At 36.9% G+C, this 13,058-nt stretch overlaps 1 protein-coding gene across 1 annotated transcript in view; it reads left to right on the top strand.

Moving 5' to 3' along the window:
• Positions 1–12,672, top strand: part of SQLE (squalene epoxidase) — a 23,122-nt gene extending 10,450 nt beyond the window's left edge. The window contains exons 3-11 of the mRNA XM_010838891.1: positions 765–945; positions 2,410–2,506; positions 3,430–3,543; positions 3,629–3,800; positions 5,665–5,760; positions 8,675–8,817; positions 9,208–9,304; positions 11,025–11,112; positions 12,138–12,672. Of these exons, the coding sequence (XP_010837193.1) occupies positions 765–945; positions 2,410–2,506; positions 3,430–3,543; positions 3,629–3,800; positions 5,665–5,760; positions 8,675–8,817; positions 9,208–9,304; positions 11,025–11,112; positions 12,138–12,330 (1,181 nt within the window). The 3' untranslated portion in view covers positions 12,331–12,672. The remainder of the gene's footprint in view (positions 1–764; positions 946–2,409; positions 2,507–3,429; positions 3,544–3,628; positions 3,801–5,664; positions 5,761–8,674; positions 8,818–9,207; positions 9,305–11,024; positions 11,113–12,137) is intronic.
• Positions 12,673–13,058: the final 386 nt, after the last annotated feature.

Below are 13,058 nucleotides of genomic sequence, written 5' to 3'. Positions count from 1 at the left end.
TATCATAATTTTAAGCCTGTTCATAGTATTTTCTCAGTTAATATTTTATAATGTACTTTACCTACTTTATATTCATATTTAGGTTATTTACAATTATTCTTTACATTTATTCTTTATTAGAGGTAACATGAATCTGTTTTTGTATATAGTTTCAATAATTACTAAAAATATGAATTGTATCTGTAGGATGAATATCTTAGATGGATTACAAGGCTAATATTGTTACATTAAAGGGTGCTAACTTCTTGGTTCTTGATAGTTTTGCTGTACTTATTTTCTAAAATGTTACTAGTTTATGATATGACCAGTAATATATACAATTTATCCATTTTATCATTATTTCACCAGCAACTTTGATAGATTTGGTGTCTTTTTGTTTCAGTTTTATTTCATTGATTTGTTTTTTTTTTTAAATCAAGTTTTGAACATTGTTTTCCTGACATGTTCAATGTTTCTCCGTAGTATGAATCATCTGTACATTTTCCCTGTTATTATTAGGGTCTGAATATTTTTCCTATGAATTTTAATGAATACATTTTATATGTATATATTTATCTTTTATGATATTACAAATTTGCTAAGACAATTATCTTCCAGAAGCATTAAGGTTCTGAAATAGTTCTGTTACTGTCCAGTCCTCCAAATGGCGTCATAGCTTTATGAACGCAGAAACTCATTTTCCACATCTGTGTCCTGTTGGTGGTTAGTGTAACTCTGGGCATATAACAAAAAACTGACTTTTTAAAAAAACTATTGTTTTGCAGATACAGTGGAAGGTATTGATGCCCAGGTTGTAAATGGCTACATAATTCATGATCAGGAAAGCAAAACAGAGGTTCAGATTCCTTTCCCTCTGTCAGAGAACAATCATGTGCAGAGTGGAAGAGCTTTCCATCATGGAAGATTCATCATGCGTCTCCGGAAGGCAGCCATGGCAGAGCCCAAGTAAGGCTCAGCTTCCGATTTTGCTGTTAAACATGTTTAACTTGGCCTTTGTACAAATACTGTTTTATGCATTTTCATAAGTGTTTGGGTATAGGTTAGAGCATAGCTGCTCTACTAGAATAAACCATAAGTTAGAAGAATGTTAATTCTTCAGCCTTTGTTCAGAATATCATATAGATTGTTTGAATGATTATAACTATTGAGAATTTTCCTATGATTCAATGTGTGATTTTTATGTGGTTCGAAATGAGAGGATGTAGTCATTGTAATTAAGTTCATATTTGGGAGTTGTGGGATATGTGCCCATTTGGGAGTTGGAGTTTGTGGTTATGGTGCTTTTTATTAAAAGTCAGGACAGAGGAGTTTAAAGGGAAAATCCCTGTTGCATTCATACTAAGGACCTGGACTGACAGGACTGGCTGGGTGTCCCTCTCTCTCTCTCTGAATTATAATTGATGTACAATAGTATGTAAATTACAGATGTACAGTATAGTGATTGACAGTTTTAAAGGGCTTCTTCTTTTAATTATTAGCTTATATTTACTTCTAGCCCTGTACACTATAATTGCGGTTTAAGTTTTAAACATGAGAATCTTCATGTCATCGACAAAGGCTTGAAAGTGAAAGTGCAAGTCACTCAATCGTGTCCAACTTTTTGCGACCTCATGGACTATATAGTCCATGGAATTCTCCATGCCAGAATACTGGAGTGGGTAGCCTTTCCCTTCTCCAGGGGATCTTCCCAACACAGGGTTCGAACCCAGGTCTCCTGCATTGCAGGCAGATTCTTTACCAGCTGAGCCACAAGGGAAGCCCAAAAATACTGGAGTGGGTAGCCTATTCCTTCTCCAGCGGATCTGCCTGACGCAGGAATTAAACTGGGGTCTCCTGCATTGTAGGCAGATTCTTTACCAATTGAGCTATTGGGGAACCCCTGATAAAGGCTTAAATGCTTAATGTTGGCTTAAATGTTGACAAAGCAAAAGGAGAAATGAGTTGATTATTCTTAGAACTTGAAGAGTTTGATATCTATGAAAGTAGAATATATTCATTTTAGAAAAATAGAAAAATACTTAAAAATATAGAGGAGATTGTAAAAATTATCCATGATATATTTGTTGTATATATTCATCAACACAACAAAACTCTTGTGGGTGTGTAAAATTTTTCTGCGTGTATTTTATTTTTTAATGAATTGAGATAAAACCTCATGTTACTTTTTAAAATGCTTCTCTGAAAAGTCATTACATTAGTTACATATATTCTGTCTTAAAAAATTAGAAAGTTATAACCCCACCTAATTCTATAACGCATTGATGTTTTTGCTTTTCGTCATTCCAGCCCTTTTTCTATGTACATGTGTGTCCATTTTAGGGTAAACTGGAGATAGGAAAAAAGAATATTTCATTCCTTATTTAAATTTTTCAGTTGTGCTACCAGAGAATTTGTTTATTTATCTTTTAGTGCAAAGTTTATCGAGGGCACTGTGCTGCAGTTACTAGAAGAAGATGATGCTGTGATGGGAGTTCAGTACAAGGATAAAGAGACTGGAGACATCAAGGTGAGATGTAGCAGATATTAGCTTTTCATGAGAGATTTTTATTTTCTTTTTCTCCTACTCCTTTAAGAAGAGTAGGCCCACAAATTTATTATTCATCAAATGGACTGAGATCTCTCCAAACTCTCTGCACTAGATTGCAACACGTTGTTCTTTAGAGACTGCAGAATGCTGTTCAAATAACTTTGGAAACAAACTCCACGATGTTAACTGTATTAAAAACAAATGAGAAATGTACCCTAGCGGAGAGGTAGAGGGGAACTGGAAGATGCAAAAAGGAAGGATTCAAGCATGAGAGAAATAATTATAATAAAATAAACTATTGTTGAAATAAGAAAGATAAAAACTAAGAGACTCTCTGGGGAAATAGTTGAATAAAATAGTTTCCAGTATTTGCTCATGTTGGTTTAGAACAGAGGAGAAAGTCAAAAGCCTATCTGTTGATTCTTACATAGGGTAGCTACCTCCTAGGAATACACTCTAATGGGGCGATTGCAAGGTAATATAAGTATATACATCCATGTGTACAGAAATTCTTCTGCGCCGTAGCCATTGATTGAAAGCACTATGTGGGGTTAAAAAATTCTAGAATGTGGCTGGTCCTTGGGATTTGTAATATGATTCAGTTTTCTATGGGCTGTGCTTGCTTGTCCCAGTTTCCCCCAGTGTCCATCGAAGTGACTTAATCCCAGGTGGTTTGGAATGGTAAGACTTTGGTGGAAGGTGATCTCAAGGGGAAGTGTCTCTAAAGATGGGTCATTCATTAACCTCAGCCCACATGAGAGCTCCTTCATGAGAGCATTATCTCCAGGTACTCTGTAATGTCCCATAATGTGTTTAAATTTGCTTATGTACACTTTAAAAGAACAGTCTTTTCACTGTGTATTTCTCACCATTTAGCTGAGTGGTCTTTGTTTTTGTTGTAGGAACTCCATGCTCCATTGACTGTTGTTGCAGATGGACTTTTCTCCAAGTTCAGGAAAAACCTGATCTCCAATAAAGTTTCCATTTCTTCACATTTTGTTGGCTTCCTTATGGAGGTATTATAGAAATGCAATTGTAGAAGATAAAAGCAACTTGAAATTTGCAAGTTATTAAAAATATTTTATTTATTTATTTTCCTAGAATGCACCGCAGTTTAAAGCAAATCATGCCGAACTTATTTTAGCTAACCCAAGTCCAGTTCTCATCTACCAAATCTCACCTAATGAAACTCGAGTGCTTGTGGACGTCCGAGGAGACATGCCAAGGAATTTGAGAGAATACATGACTGAAAATATCTACCCACAGTTACCTGGTAAGAATAGTATTTCACTGCATTGTAATCTAGTCTGTAAGTCAGTCTCACAAAAGACTCTCCATCTCCAATTCTCACTAAAGCTTTGTCTAAACTAGGCTGAAAGATGAGAATGGCAGCTGAAAAATTTCATCTAATCAGTCAGATACAGTGGAGCTGAATAAACTACTTAAACTAGCACATAAAAAAATCTCCACAGAAAATAAAAGTTTCAATGTATTTTTTCATAGTAGTAATAAAAGTAATCATTAATGGTGAGTAATCATTAATGGTGGCATATATGGTATTTTTTAAGGTAGTCTGGATAGCAATCTAGATATCTGAATTCTTGAAATATCTCTTATACGTAATTTTTGTGGTTGGGTTTTTGTAGAAATGATAGCTGCCATCTATTGATTGTCTACTATGTAAGAGGTGTTTTACAAACATAATTTAATCTACACAACCACCCGAGGTAGGCATTATCATGGTCCCCATTTAGCAGATGAGGAGACTAAGATTCAGAGAAGTTAATTAGCTGCTCCAAACATAACCCTTTAGTAAGGGGCAGAGCCGAGGTTGGAAGCAGGGCTGTGTGCTCATACGTCCCTGCCCTGGGAACGCGAGCGCTATGAGGGGTCATAAAGATCTTTCAGTTTCGAGTTGAGTACAGAAAGGCTTCATGAGATTTAATGTCTTTGTTAAACTCTCACTAAAATTATTTTTTTGAGAATGGGAAGATGTAAGAAAGACAGGTAACAAAAATTATTGAGAATATTGATAAAATTGAAAGGAAAACTCTGCCCAAATTATGATTACAGTAATAGCAGATTATCCTGGATGTGAGTATATTTGTTTAAATATTCTGGGTTTTCAAGTTAGTTTTTAAAATAAGGAACATTATTTTTTAAACTAAGCAAAAGCACCGTTTACCAACAGAATATCGATAGAAATTAAGGTACACATGGACCAATTTAGATTTTTAATAATGACATTTTCAGTACTTCAATGCATTTTCACTCAGTTAAGCCATTTTGAAGCTTTCAGATGGAAAGAATGAGTTATGTGTATTTAGGAAGAGGATAATAATGTGGTATTTTTAGCATCTTTTTCTTTTACTGTAGATTGTTTTTTTTCCCCCAGTCCAAAGCATAGCTGGAGAAGACTGCCCTGTGATCAGGGAGAGAAACGTTCGCAGGTTTTATGTTCATATAGGTTATGGAAATTCTATTCATTGGAGGAAGGTAATAGTTTCAACACAGTCATTCTGCTCTTGTTTTCCCAGATTACAATGGGAATTGTATGAAAAGCAAGTTCATTTTCTATAAAGTGGAAGCACGAAACTTTGAAACTGGGAAGTATCACAGAGATGAACTAATCTGTTTCATTCTAGATAAAGACACTAAAGCTCCTCAAGAGATAGTACTGTCTACATCTAACCCTTTTTTTTTTTTTTTACTGTACACATACCCTCCTGTTGTTTGTGAATTGGTGGTATATTTCATCTGTTCTTATAGAATATGGTGGTGACAATAAAATAGGTGTTAAATATATACCTGTTGGTAATCATTTGGAAGAAAGGTGGGTGGTTTTTTTCCTTGTCTTATCATCTCATCTGGATTTCTTCCTCTAGGTTTTTGATCATACAGCTCTGTATCTATTTACATTAATTTTTGCTTAGATTCCATAGCCATCTTTTAGCAGGAACAACTATCTGCTTAATGAACAGTTCGTTAATAATTAGTTCTCGACTTTTCACAAGGGATATTTGTAACAACCATCACAGATGTGTAGAATGTATTTGTGTATGCTTGATAAGAAAATGTGATAATTTGAAATTGGAATGTTATACACCATTTATTTGGTGGGGTGGGCTTTGTTGCAGATCACCTGAAAGGACCATTCCTAGAAGCCTCTCAGAATTCACGTTTGAGATCAATGCCAGCAAGCTTCCTCCCTTCTTCACCAGTAAACAAACGAGGTATTATCTTACTGGACCAATTTTATAAAAGATATTCCAAGTATTCTAATTCAGTATTCCAAATGACATGTATGTGGTACAGTCTATAACGTACAGAAAATAGATTATTGCAATTAGTGCATACTAATTAGTTTTATGATATTTTTTATTTAGTATTGAGTATACATAGGTCACTGTTCGAGTTATTGAAAATAAAAGTTAATTAAATACAGTCCTTAATCTAGAGAAGGCAGTTTTCCAGTGAGAGATGTAAATAATTTCAGAACAGTGCTGATAAATGCTGTAATGAAAGCCCACTCTTGGTGCCCCAGATTCACTGTGAAGGAGTGGGGTGTACAAGGCAGGGAGCGAGCCTGTGAACCAGGAAGGGTAATTAGGGGAGATGTTGCTCTGGAGACAAAGCTGGACAGTGAGATGAGGGACTTCTGAGTAGGCAGAACAACATCTGCAGACCCCAGGATGGCTGAGAAATGGTGGCACTTAAGTAGCTCCCTAGACCCCTGGGGCATAGGAGAGGTGGCAGAGTGGTAGAAAGATAAGATAGTTAGCTTTAATCCTATAGACAGTGCAAAGTCATTGAAAAGTTCTTTATTGTTTATAATATCTTTATTGAGAGATAATTCACAGATCACATAGTTCACCCATTTAAAGTGTACAGTTCATTGGTTTTTGGTATATTCATAGGTTGGTGGAACCATCACCACAATTTCAGAACGTTTTTATCATGCTGGAATGAAAGCATGTAACCATTAGTAGTCACTGCTCATTTCCTCCCGAACCCCAGACCACCATTAATTTACTTTCTGTCTCTATAGATTTGCCTGATCTGGACATTGCCTATAAACGTAATCATACAATGTGGTCCTTTGTAACTGGCTTCTTTGAGGTTCATCCATGTTGTAACATGTATCAGTCTTTCATTTAGTTTTACGGCCAACTACTACTCCAGGTGTGGATATACTACATCTTGACTATTCATCAACTGATAGACATTTGGATTATTTCCACTTTTAGTTCATACGTGTGTATGAGTTATTGTGTGGACTTTTATTTTCACTTTTCTTGGTTATATTCCTTAGAATAGACTTGCTGGGTCCTAACTCTCTCTAAGGAGAAGGCAATGGCACCCTCCTCCAGTACTCTTGCCTGGAAAATCCCACGGACAGAGGAGCCTGGTAGGCTGCAGTCCATGGGGTCACTGGGAGTTGGACACGACTGAGCGACGTCACTTTAACTTTTCACTTTCATGCATTGGAGAAGGAAATGGCAAGCCCCAGGGACGGGGGAGCCTGGTGGGCTGCAGTCTATGGGGTCACACAGAGTTGGACACAACTGAAGCGACTTAGCAGCAGCAACTCTCTCTAATGCTTTGAGCAACTGCCAAACTGTTTTCCAAAGTGGCTGATCCATCGTCCATTTCCATTAACGATATATGAGGGTTCCAATTTCTCCACATCCTCGACAACATTTATTAGTATCTGTCCTTTTGCCGTAGCCATCCTAGAAGGTGTAAAGTAACAATAAAAGCAGAAGGTAGAGAAAGGATTTCGGTAACATCTAGGATGTAGAATACATAACTCAGTGATTAATGGTAATAGGAGAGAGCGAGGTCTCTTGATGGATTTCAGGTTTCAGGCTTAGGTACTTTGCCAGCTATTTGCTGACATTGGACTTAGGGAAGTGTGGGGAGATAATGAGTTCATTTTTGGACACAGTGATGTGACGGATGGGAGGTCATTTGAGTGGCCAAGTGGAGGCCCATTGAAAACAGGAGTGTGGGGCCTGGAGAAGAGGTGTGAACGAGAGCTATTGATATACTGTGCTTCCTGAACATAAACAGCTGTTGTTTGCCATGGAGAGACATGCATCACAATGTTCCAGTCATAGAAATTAACTATAATACAAAGCAGAATGAAAGCCAGTGCCGAACTGATACAAAGAGCATGCTTTGGGAACATACCCCGGTTTGTGGAATTGGGAATGTTCCGTGGAGGAGGAGGAATAAAAGCTGGTTATAGCTAGTGGTTTCTAGTGAAGGTATTACACTAATACATAAAAAAACTTGGATTGAAATTTACAAGCTACTTTTTCATAAATTAATATATGTGTATTCTATAATTATATAGTGTGACATTACAGAAAAAAATGATCCATAATTCTGCCAAAAAAATGATCCATAATTCTGCCACCTTACCACTTTTATTATGATTGTTTTATTTCCCTAAGAGAGAAAATTAAATACATGCTTTGTTTAACCGTCCCTCTAAGTCATGGGTCATGAACCAGGCTGACAACGGGCGGGAATCTTAGAGTCAGGACCGCAGTGAGGAGGTGCTGTACCTTGAGTCAGATTGCAGAGCTTTCTGCTTCTGTGGTTTTGATTCAAGGGGCTGGTTCACTCAAGGTTTCTTCTAAATTAACTTCTGATGTGTTTGGAATATCTGCATATTCCCTTAGAACCATATAGATCTCTATAATATGCAGGCAGCAAGTATTACTGTGAAATGCCAACGAATTCTTGATTTTTTTCCCTTGTAAAAGACTTGCTTTTTATGCATGATGCCTGTTGTGGTTTTTTTTCATGAAAGAGGCCTTACACATATTTTGACATTGTCTGATTGAACCTTATATTCACATGTGAGTTTTTTGAGGGCAGGGATCACGTTCCTGTCCTCACTGTATCCCTAGCATCTGGCACATATTAGTTACCCAATAAATAGTAATTGAATCAACTCTTGAATTTTTTGCCTGAGTAAATTTTTCAGTATTTAGTATTTTAGTATTCTTATTTACTAGCTGACATTCATAATGTTTATAAATTATTAACAGAGTAGGTTTTTTTTGGGGGGGTGGTTTGTTTGGATCTTAAAGGATGCTCCAGGATGACGTCATGATCTAAGTTCTCTTTTTACAGGTGTTCTTCTTTTGGGAGATGCATATAATATGAGGCATCCTCTTACTGGTGGAGGAATGACTGTTGTTTTTAATGATATAAAATTGTGGAGAAAATTGCTGAAGGGTATCCCTGACCTTTATGATGATGCCGCTGTTTTCCAGGTAAGATATTCTTTGACAAAAATATCTCAAAATAGCTTTCTTTCTGGGGCCTAAGATGAATGGGGCTTTGCAGAGAAGATCTGTACTTGGGAGCATGGTCCTTAGTAGTGATTCTTATATAGTCTTGTTCAGGATTAAGAACGTGACTTGCAACTTGTGAATCTTCTAGAATTTCTGGTTTGGAGGTTACATGGGCCACTTAGCCTCAGAGATGTAACTCGTTCCTCTGGAGATTTTTTTTTTTTTTTTTGGATGGGAGTGTAAATGTTGAACAAGACATAATTTCTAGTAGATAGTCCTCAGGGTATTAGTTTAGGGGATTATAAACATAAGTTTGTGTTTTTTTTTTTAAACCCTTACCATATAATAGGTGATCTTTCTCTTTTTCAGGCCAAAAAATCATTTTATTGGGCAAGAAAAAAGTCTCATTCCTTTGTTGTGAATGTCCTTGCTCAGGCTCTTTATGAATTATTTTCTGCCACAGATGGTAAGTGCTGCTATTTTTGAATGACTGTTACTAAATTATAGATTTTTAGCACAAGAAGGGAACTGAATTACAAAAAATTAGTAATTAGGCCAGAAATAGAAATGTTTCCTGAGTTTGCCAACTTCCAAGTCAATAAGTCCTTTTTAACTCCATCCTCGAGCACAATTTTGGCTAATCATCATGTATCCACCACTGTGTGTAGGAAACTGTTCCCTCCTTAGACAACCTTAGTACCAGTACCTCAGTCATGTGCCACTGTTTATTCCTCTGGTCCACATCACATCACGCGTTCCCCAAATGCAGAAGATTGTGATGGAAGATCTTTCTGACTGTGAGTTAAAGGGCAAGGTAGTGTTAATCCTTTTTCTTCCCAGACAGTAGTTTCAATTAACTTTTCGAAACAGTATTTTGTAAAATGAAAATGAGCTTCGTGTCAAACCTAGATTTTTGTCTCCTGTTAAAATGCACAAGCAGAAGGTATCCACCTTTTACTCGTGTGAAATATTCCCACTTTACTATAAGCCTTTTGTTTCTGTTTCCGTATGGTAGAGGCTGATGGTCAGTCTAACATGAAGGAAAACATGACTTAGCAGAAACAGGGCTAGAGATGGAGGAAAAGTCACCCGTGCCACTTCCCAGCCGTGGCCATGTCACGTACACATTAGTGAGCGGTGGGCTAGTGAAATGAGACCTTTAGGTTTTCAAAAATAAATGTAAGTCCCAATACAAAATAAAAAGTCTTTTTTTTTTTTTTAAAGAACATAACTCTAATCCCATTACCTCTGGTATTTGTAATACAAGAAAGCTATTTCTGTGACCTGGCTGGGGTGCTAGTGCTCCTTGCTTTGGTGATCTGATTACCGAGGATGACACAGTACAGATACTTCGTGCAGCCCCTCTAACCGTCATTCTTGCTAAAAGAAAAGACAACGTGTTGTGATTTGCCAAGCAAATCTCTCTTGCTAGTTGAGCATGAAAGTTACAGTGGCTGGTTGAGCAAGAAGAGAACTAACTTTGGAGTTTTTCTAAGCTCTTCTTTCTAAGCTTTTCTCAGCTCTCGAGTTTCTTAGAGTTTGAATCTACCCACAAAACAACAGAGCTGTGAGATACTGAAGGAGGAATAGGCTTTATTGGAGTAAAAGTTTACCTGTTGTAATCTTTTTTATCTGTTGTAAAGAGTAATCGAGGTATACTTGAAGAACGTTAATTCTATACTATTAAAAAACAGTTATTGATTATACTATGTTGTGAGGGTTTAATGATTTTGAAAAGTATAATAAAGTTGTACAGATATAAGACATTATTATTCACTTGATAATTTACTGCTCAGAGATATGCCCCAGGCATCTTAGAGACTGTGATTCTGGTTTCTAGAATTGTGTTTTTGTAAGAAAAGAATGTACAAAATATTTGGCATCACTTAAATGAATTTACAACACAATCAAGGAGATAGCTTTTAAATAACTTGTAACTTCCAAGGCCTACATGTTTAGTAATTATTTACTAGCAGAAAAAAGTTTATTTATTTGTGAATTACTATGTAGTCTTCATTATGAAATTTAAAAGAAATCTTGGGTGGCTAAAATGCTAACACTAGATTTTTAAGAAATCTATGAGGTGTAATAAATGTTACATATTCATTTTTTTCTGACGTATCATTAGCATCCCACGTAAATGTATGAGTATTTTGATTGAGAGTAATTCTAAACTTTTATTTTAGATTCCCTACATCAACTGAGAAAAGCCTGTTTTTTTTATTTCAAACTTGGTGGAAAATGTGTTGCAGGTCCGGTTGGGCTGCTTTCCGTGTAAGTTGCTCTGATGACACAGAGGAAACAGATACTCCACATTTTCTTAGGACTGTTTGGTTTATGCTGTGCTGCTTGGTCGCTCAGTCATGTTCGGCTGTTTGCAACCCTACGGCCTGTAGCCCACCAGGCTCCTCTGTCCATGGGGATCCTCCAGGCAAGCACACTGGAGTGGGTTGCCATTTCCTTCTCCAGGGGATCTTCCCGACCCAGGGATCAAACCTGCTTATCTTATGTCTCCTGGATCGGCAGGCAGGTTCTTTACCACTAGTGCCACCTGGGAAGTTTGATTTATGAACCACTGCTAATTGCTCTACCTGCTGCATGTCGTCATTTTATTATTGATTAGTATCCCAATCAAAATGTTCCCAGAGAAATGAAAAAAGGCAGTATTCAATCCTGCATTTTATTTAGTTCTGGGCAACAGTGTTGATCCTGAGTTGGTGAGTAGATGAGGCTAAAACCCTTGATTAAAAGAGCAGCTTGCTTTTATGCCTGTGGGCTTATAGCCCTGACCTGATACATGGGAACCATGAAAAATAGAGAAGTTTATATTTAACATTGAATTTTATTGAAGTGTGGAACTCATGAAACTCAGCCCTGACGGTGCAGACATATGTAGAATTACTCTTAGAAAATCTGCAAAGTGAGATTCCTTATGGCTTTTCTCCTTTGTCCACTTTCTGGGTGTCAATATTGTTACCTTTTGAAAAATCTAGACTCCATAGGCCAGGCTACTTCAGGCTGAGATCTCAAGATTAATGAAAGAAAGCAGCTCAGGACGTACAATTCATATAAACTAAGATAAGTGACTGGCTTCTCTGACAGGAGTAAAGTCTAAGTAGTTTCTTGTAAGAAAAAATTTTTTAATTTGTCCCTTGACCAGCAGATACAAGCTTGTAAAGTCCCCTAAAATGTTGAGTGTATATTTACCTTTATAGATGATACACAATTGGAATCTCTTTATCAGTCAGTTTTAATTTTGGGGTCTTAATTATATGTATATGTATTTTTTCCCATTACAGATTATCTCCCAATCCTCTGGTTTTAATTGGACACTTCTTTGGCGTTGCAGTCTATGCCACCTATTTTTGCTTTAAATCGGAACCTTGGATTACAAAACCCCGAGCCATTTTCAGTAGCGGTGCTGTATTGTACAGAGCGTGTTCTGTAATATTTCCTCTCATTTACTCAGAAATGAAGTACTTGGTTCATTAAGCTTAAAGGGGAACCATTTGTGAATGAATACTGGGAACTCGCCAAGCCTGCAGTGACTTGGAAGAGAGTGTATATAGCACAGTACTCCTCCTGCTTCTAAAGTGGGAATTCTTGGACCAAGATTGGGATTGATTTGTTTTTGAAGTTATTTTGTATATAAACATACATGTAAATATATACTTTAGTTTGCAGTTTCAAATGAAGGGTAAAATAAGATAGATATTTAAAAGAAATGATTGTTACCATAAATTAGTGCTAACATTGAGGAGCTGCGGTTTGTCTTTTGAATTCAGTATTTGGGATGAGTCACTGTGGGACATGCAAATAAAATGAAGAATGAACTCTCATGTCTTTTTTTTTTGGCCACACCCTGAGGCATGTGGTATCTTAATTCCCTGACCAGGGATCCAACCTGAGCCCCCTCCCTCCATTGGAAACACAGAGTCTTAACCACTCACCAGGGAAGTCCTCTTTTTGTCTGTTGCTGTGGGCTTCTTTATATAACTTCATGAAAAAGAAAACCAAAGTGGAATGGGAAAATGCAGAGGGAAGCCTTTTCTGTTAAATAGCTCTTGATGTTGGGGAAGTTGCCTTAATATATCTGGACCTTATTTTCCTCATGTATCCCTCTATCTCCCCTCACTTATCCAATTGGATAAGGTTCTGAGTTCCTGGAAAGAAAATGTCACACTCATATAAAAAGGGAATCAAGGGCTTTATATAAATTC

This window comes from Bison bison, unplaced genomic scaffold (genome assembly GCF_000754665.1).
Source record: "Bison bison bison isolate TAMUID 2011002044 unplaced genomic scaffold, Bison_UMD1.0 scf7180017864108, whole genome shotgun sequence".
Classification (NCBI taxonomy): domain Eukaryota; kingdom Metazoa; phylum Chordata; class Mammalia; order Artiodactyla; family Bovidae; genus Bison; species Bison bison.
This window is presented reverse-complemented; position numbering and strand designations above follow the sequence as displayed.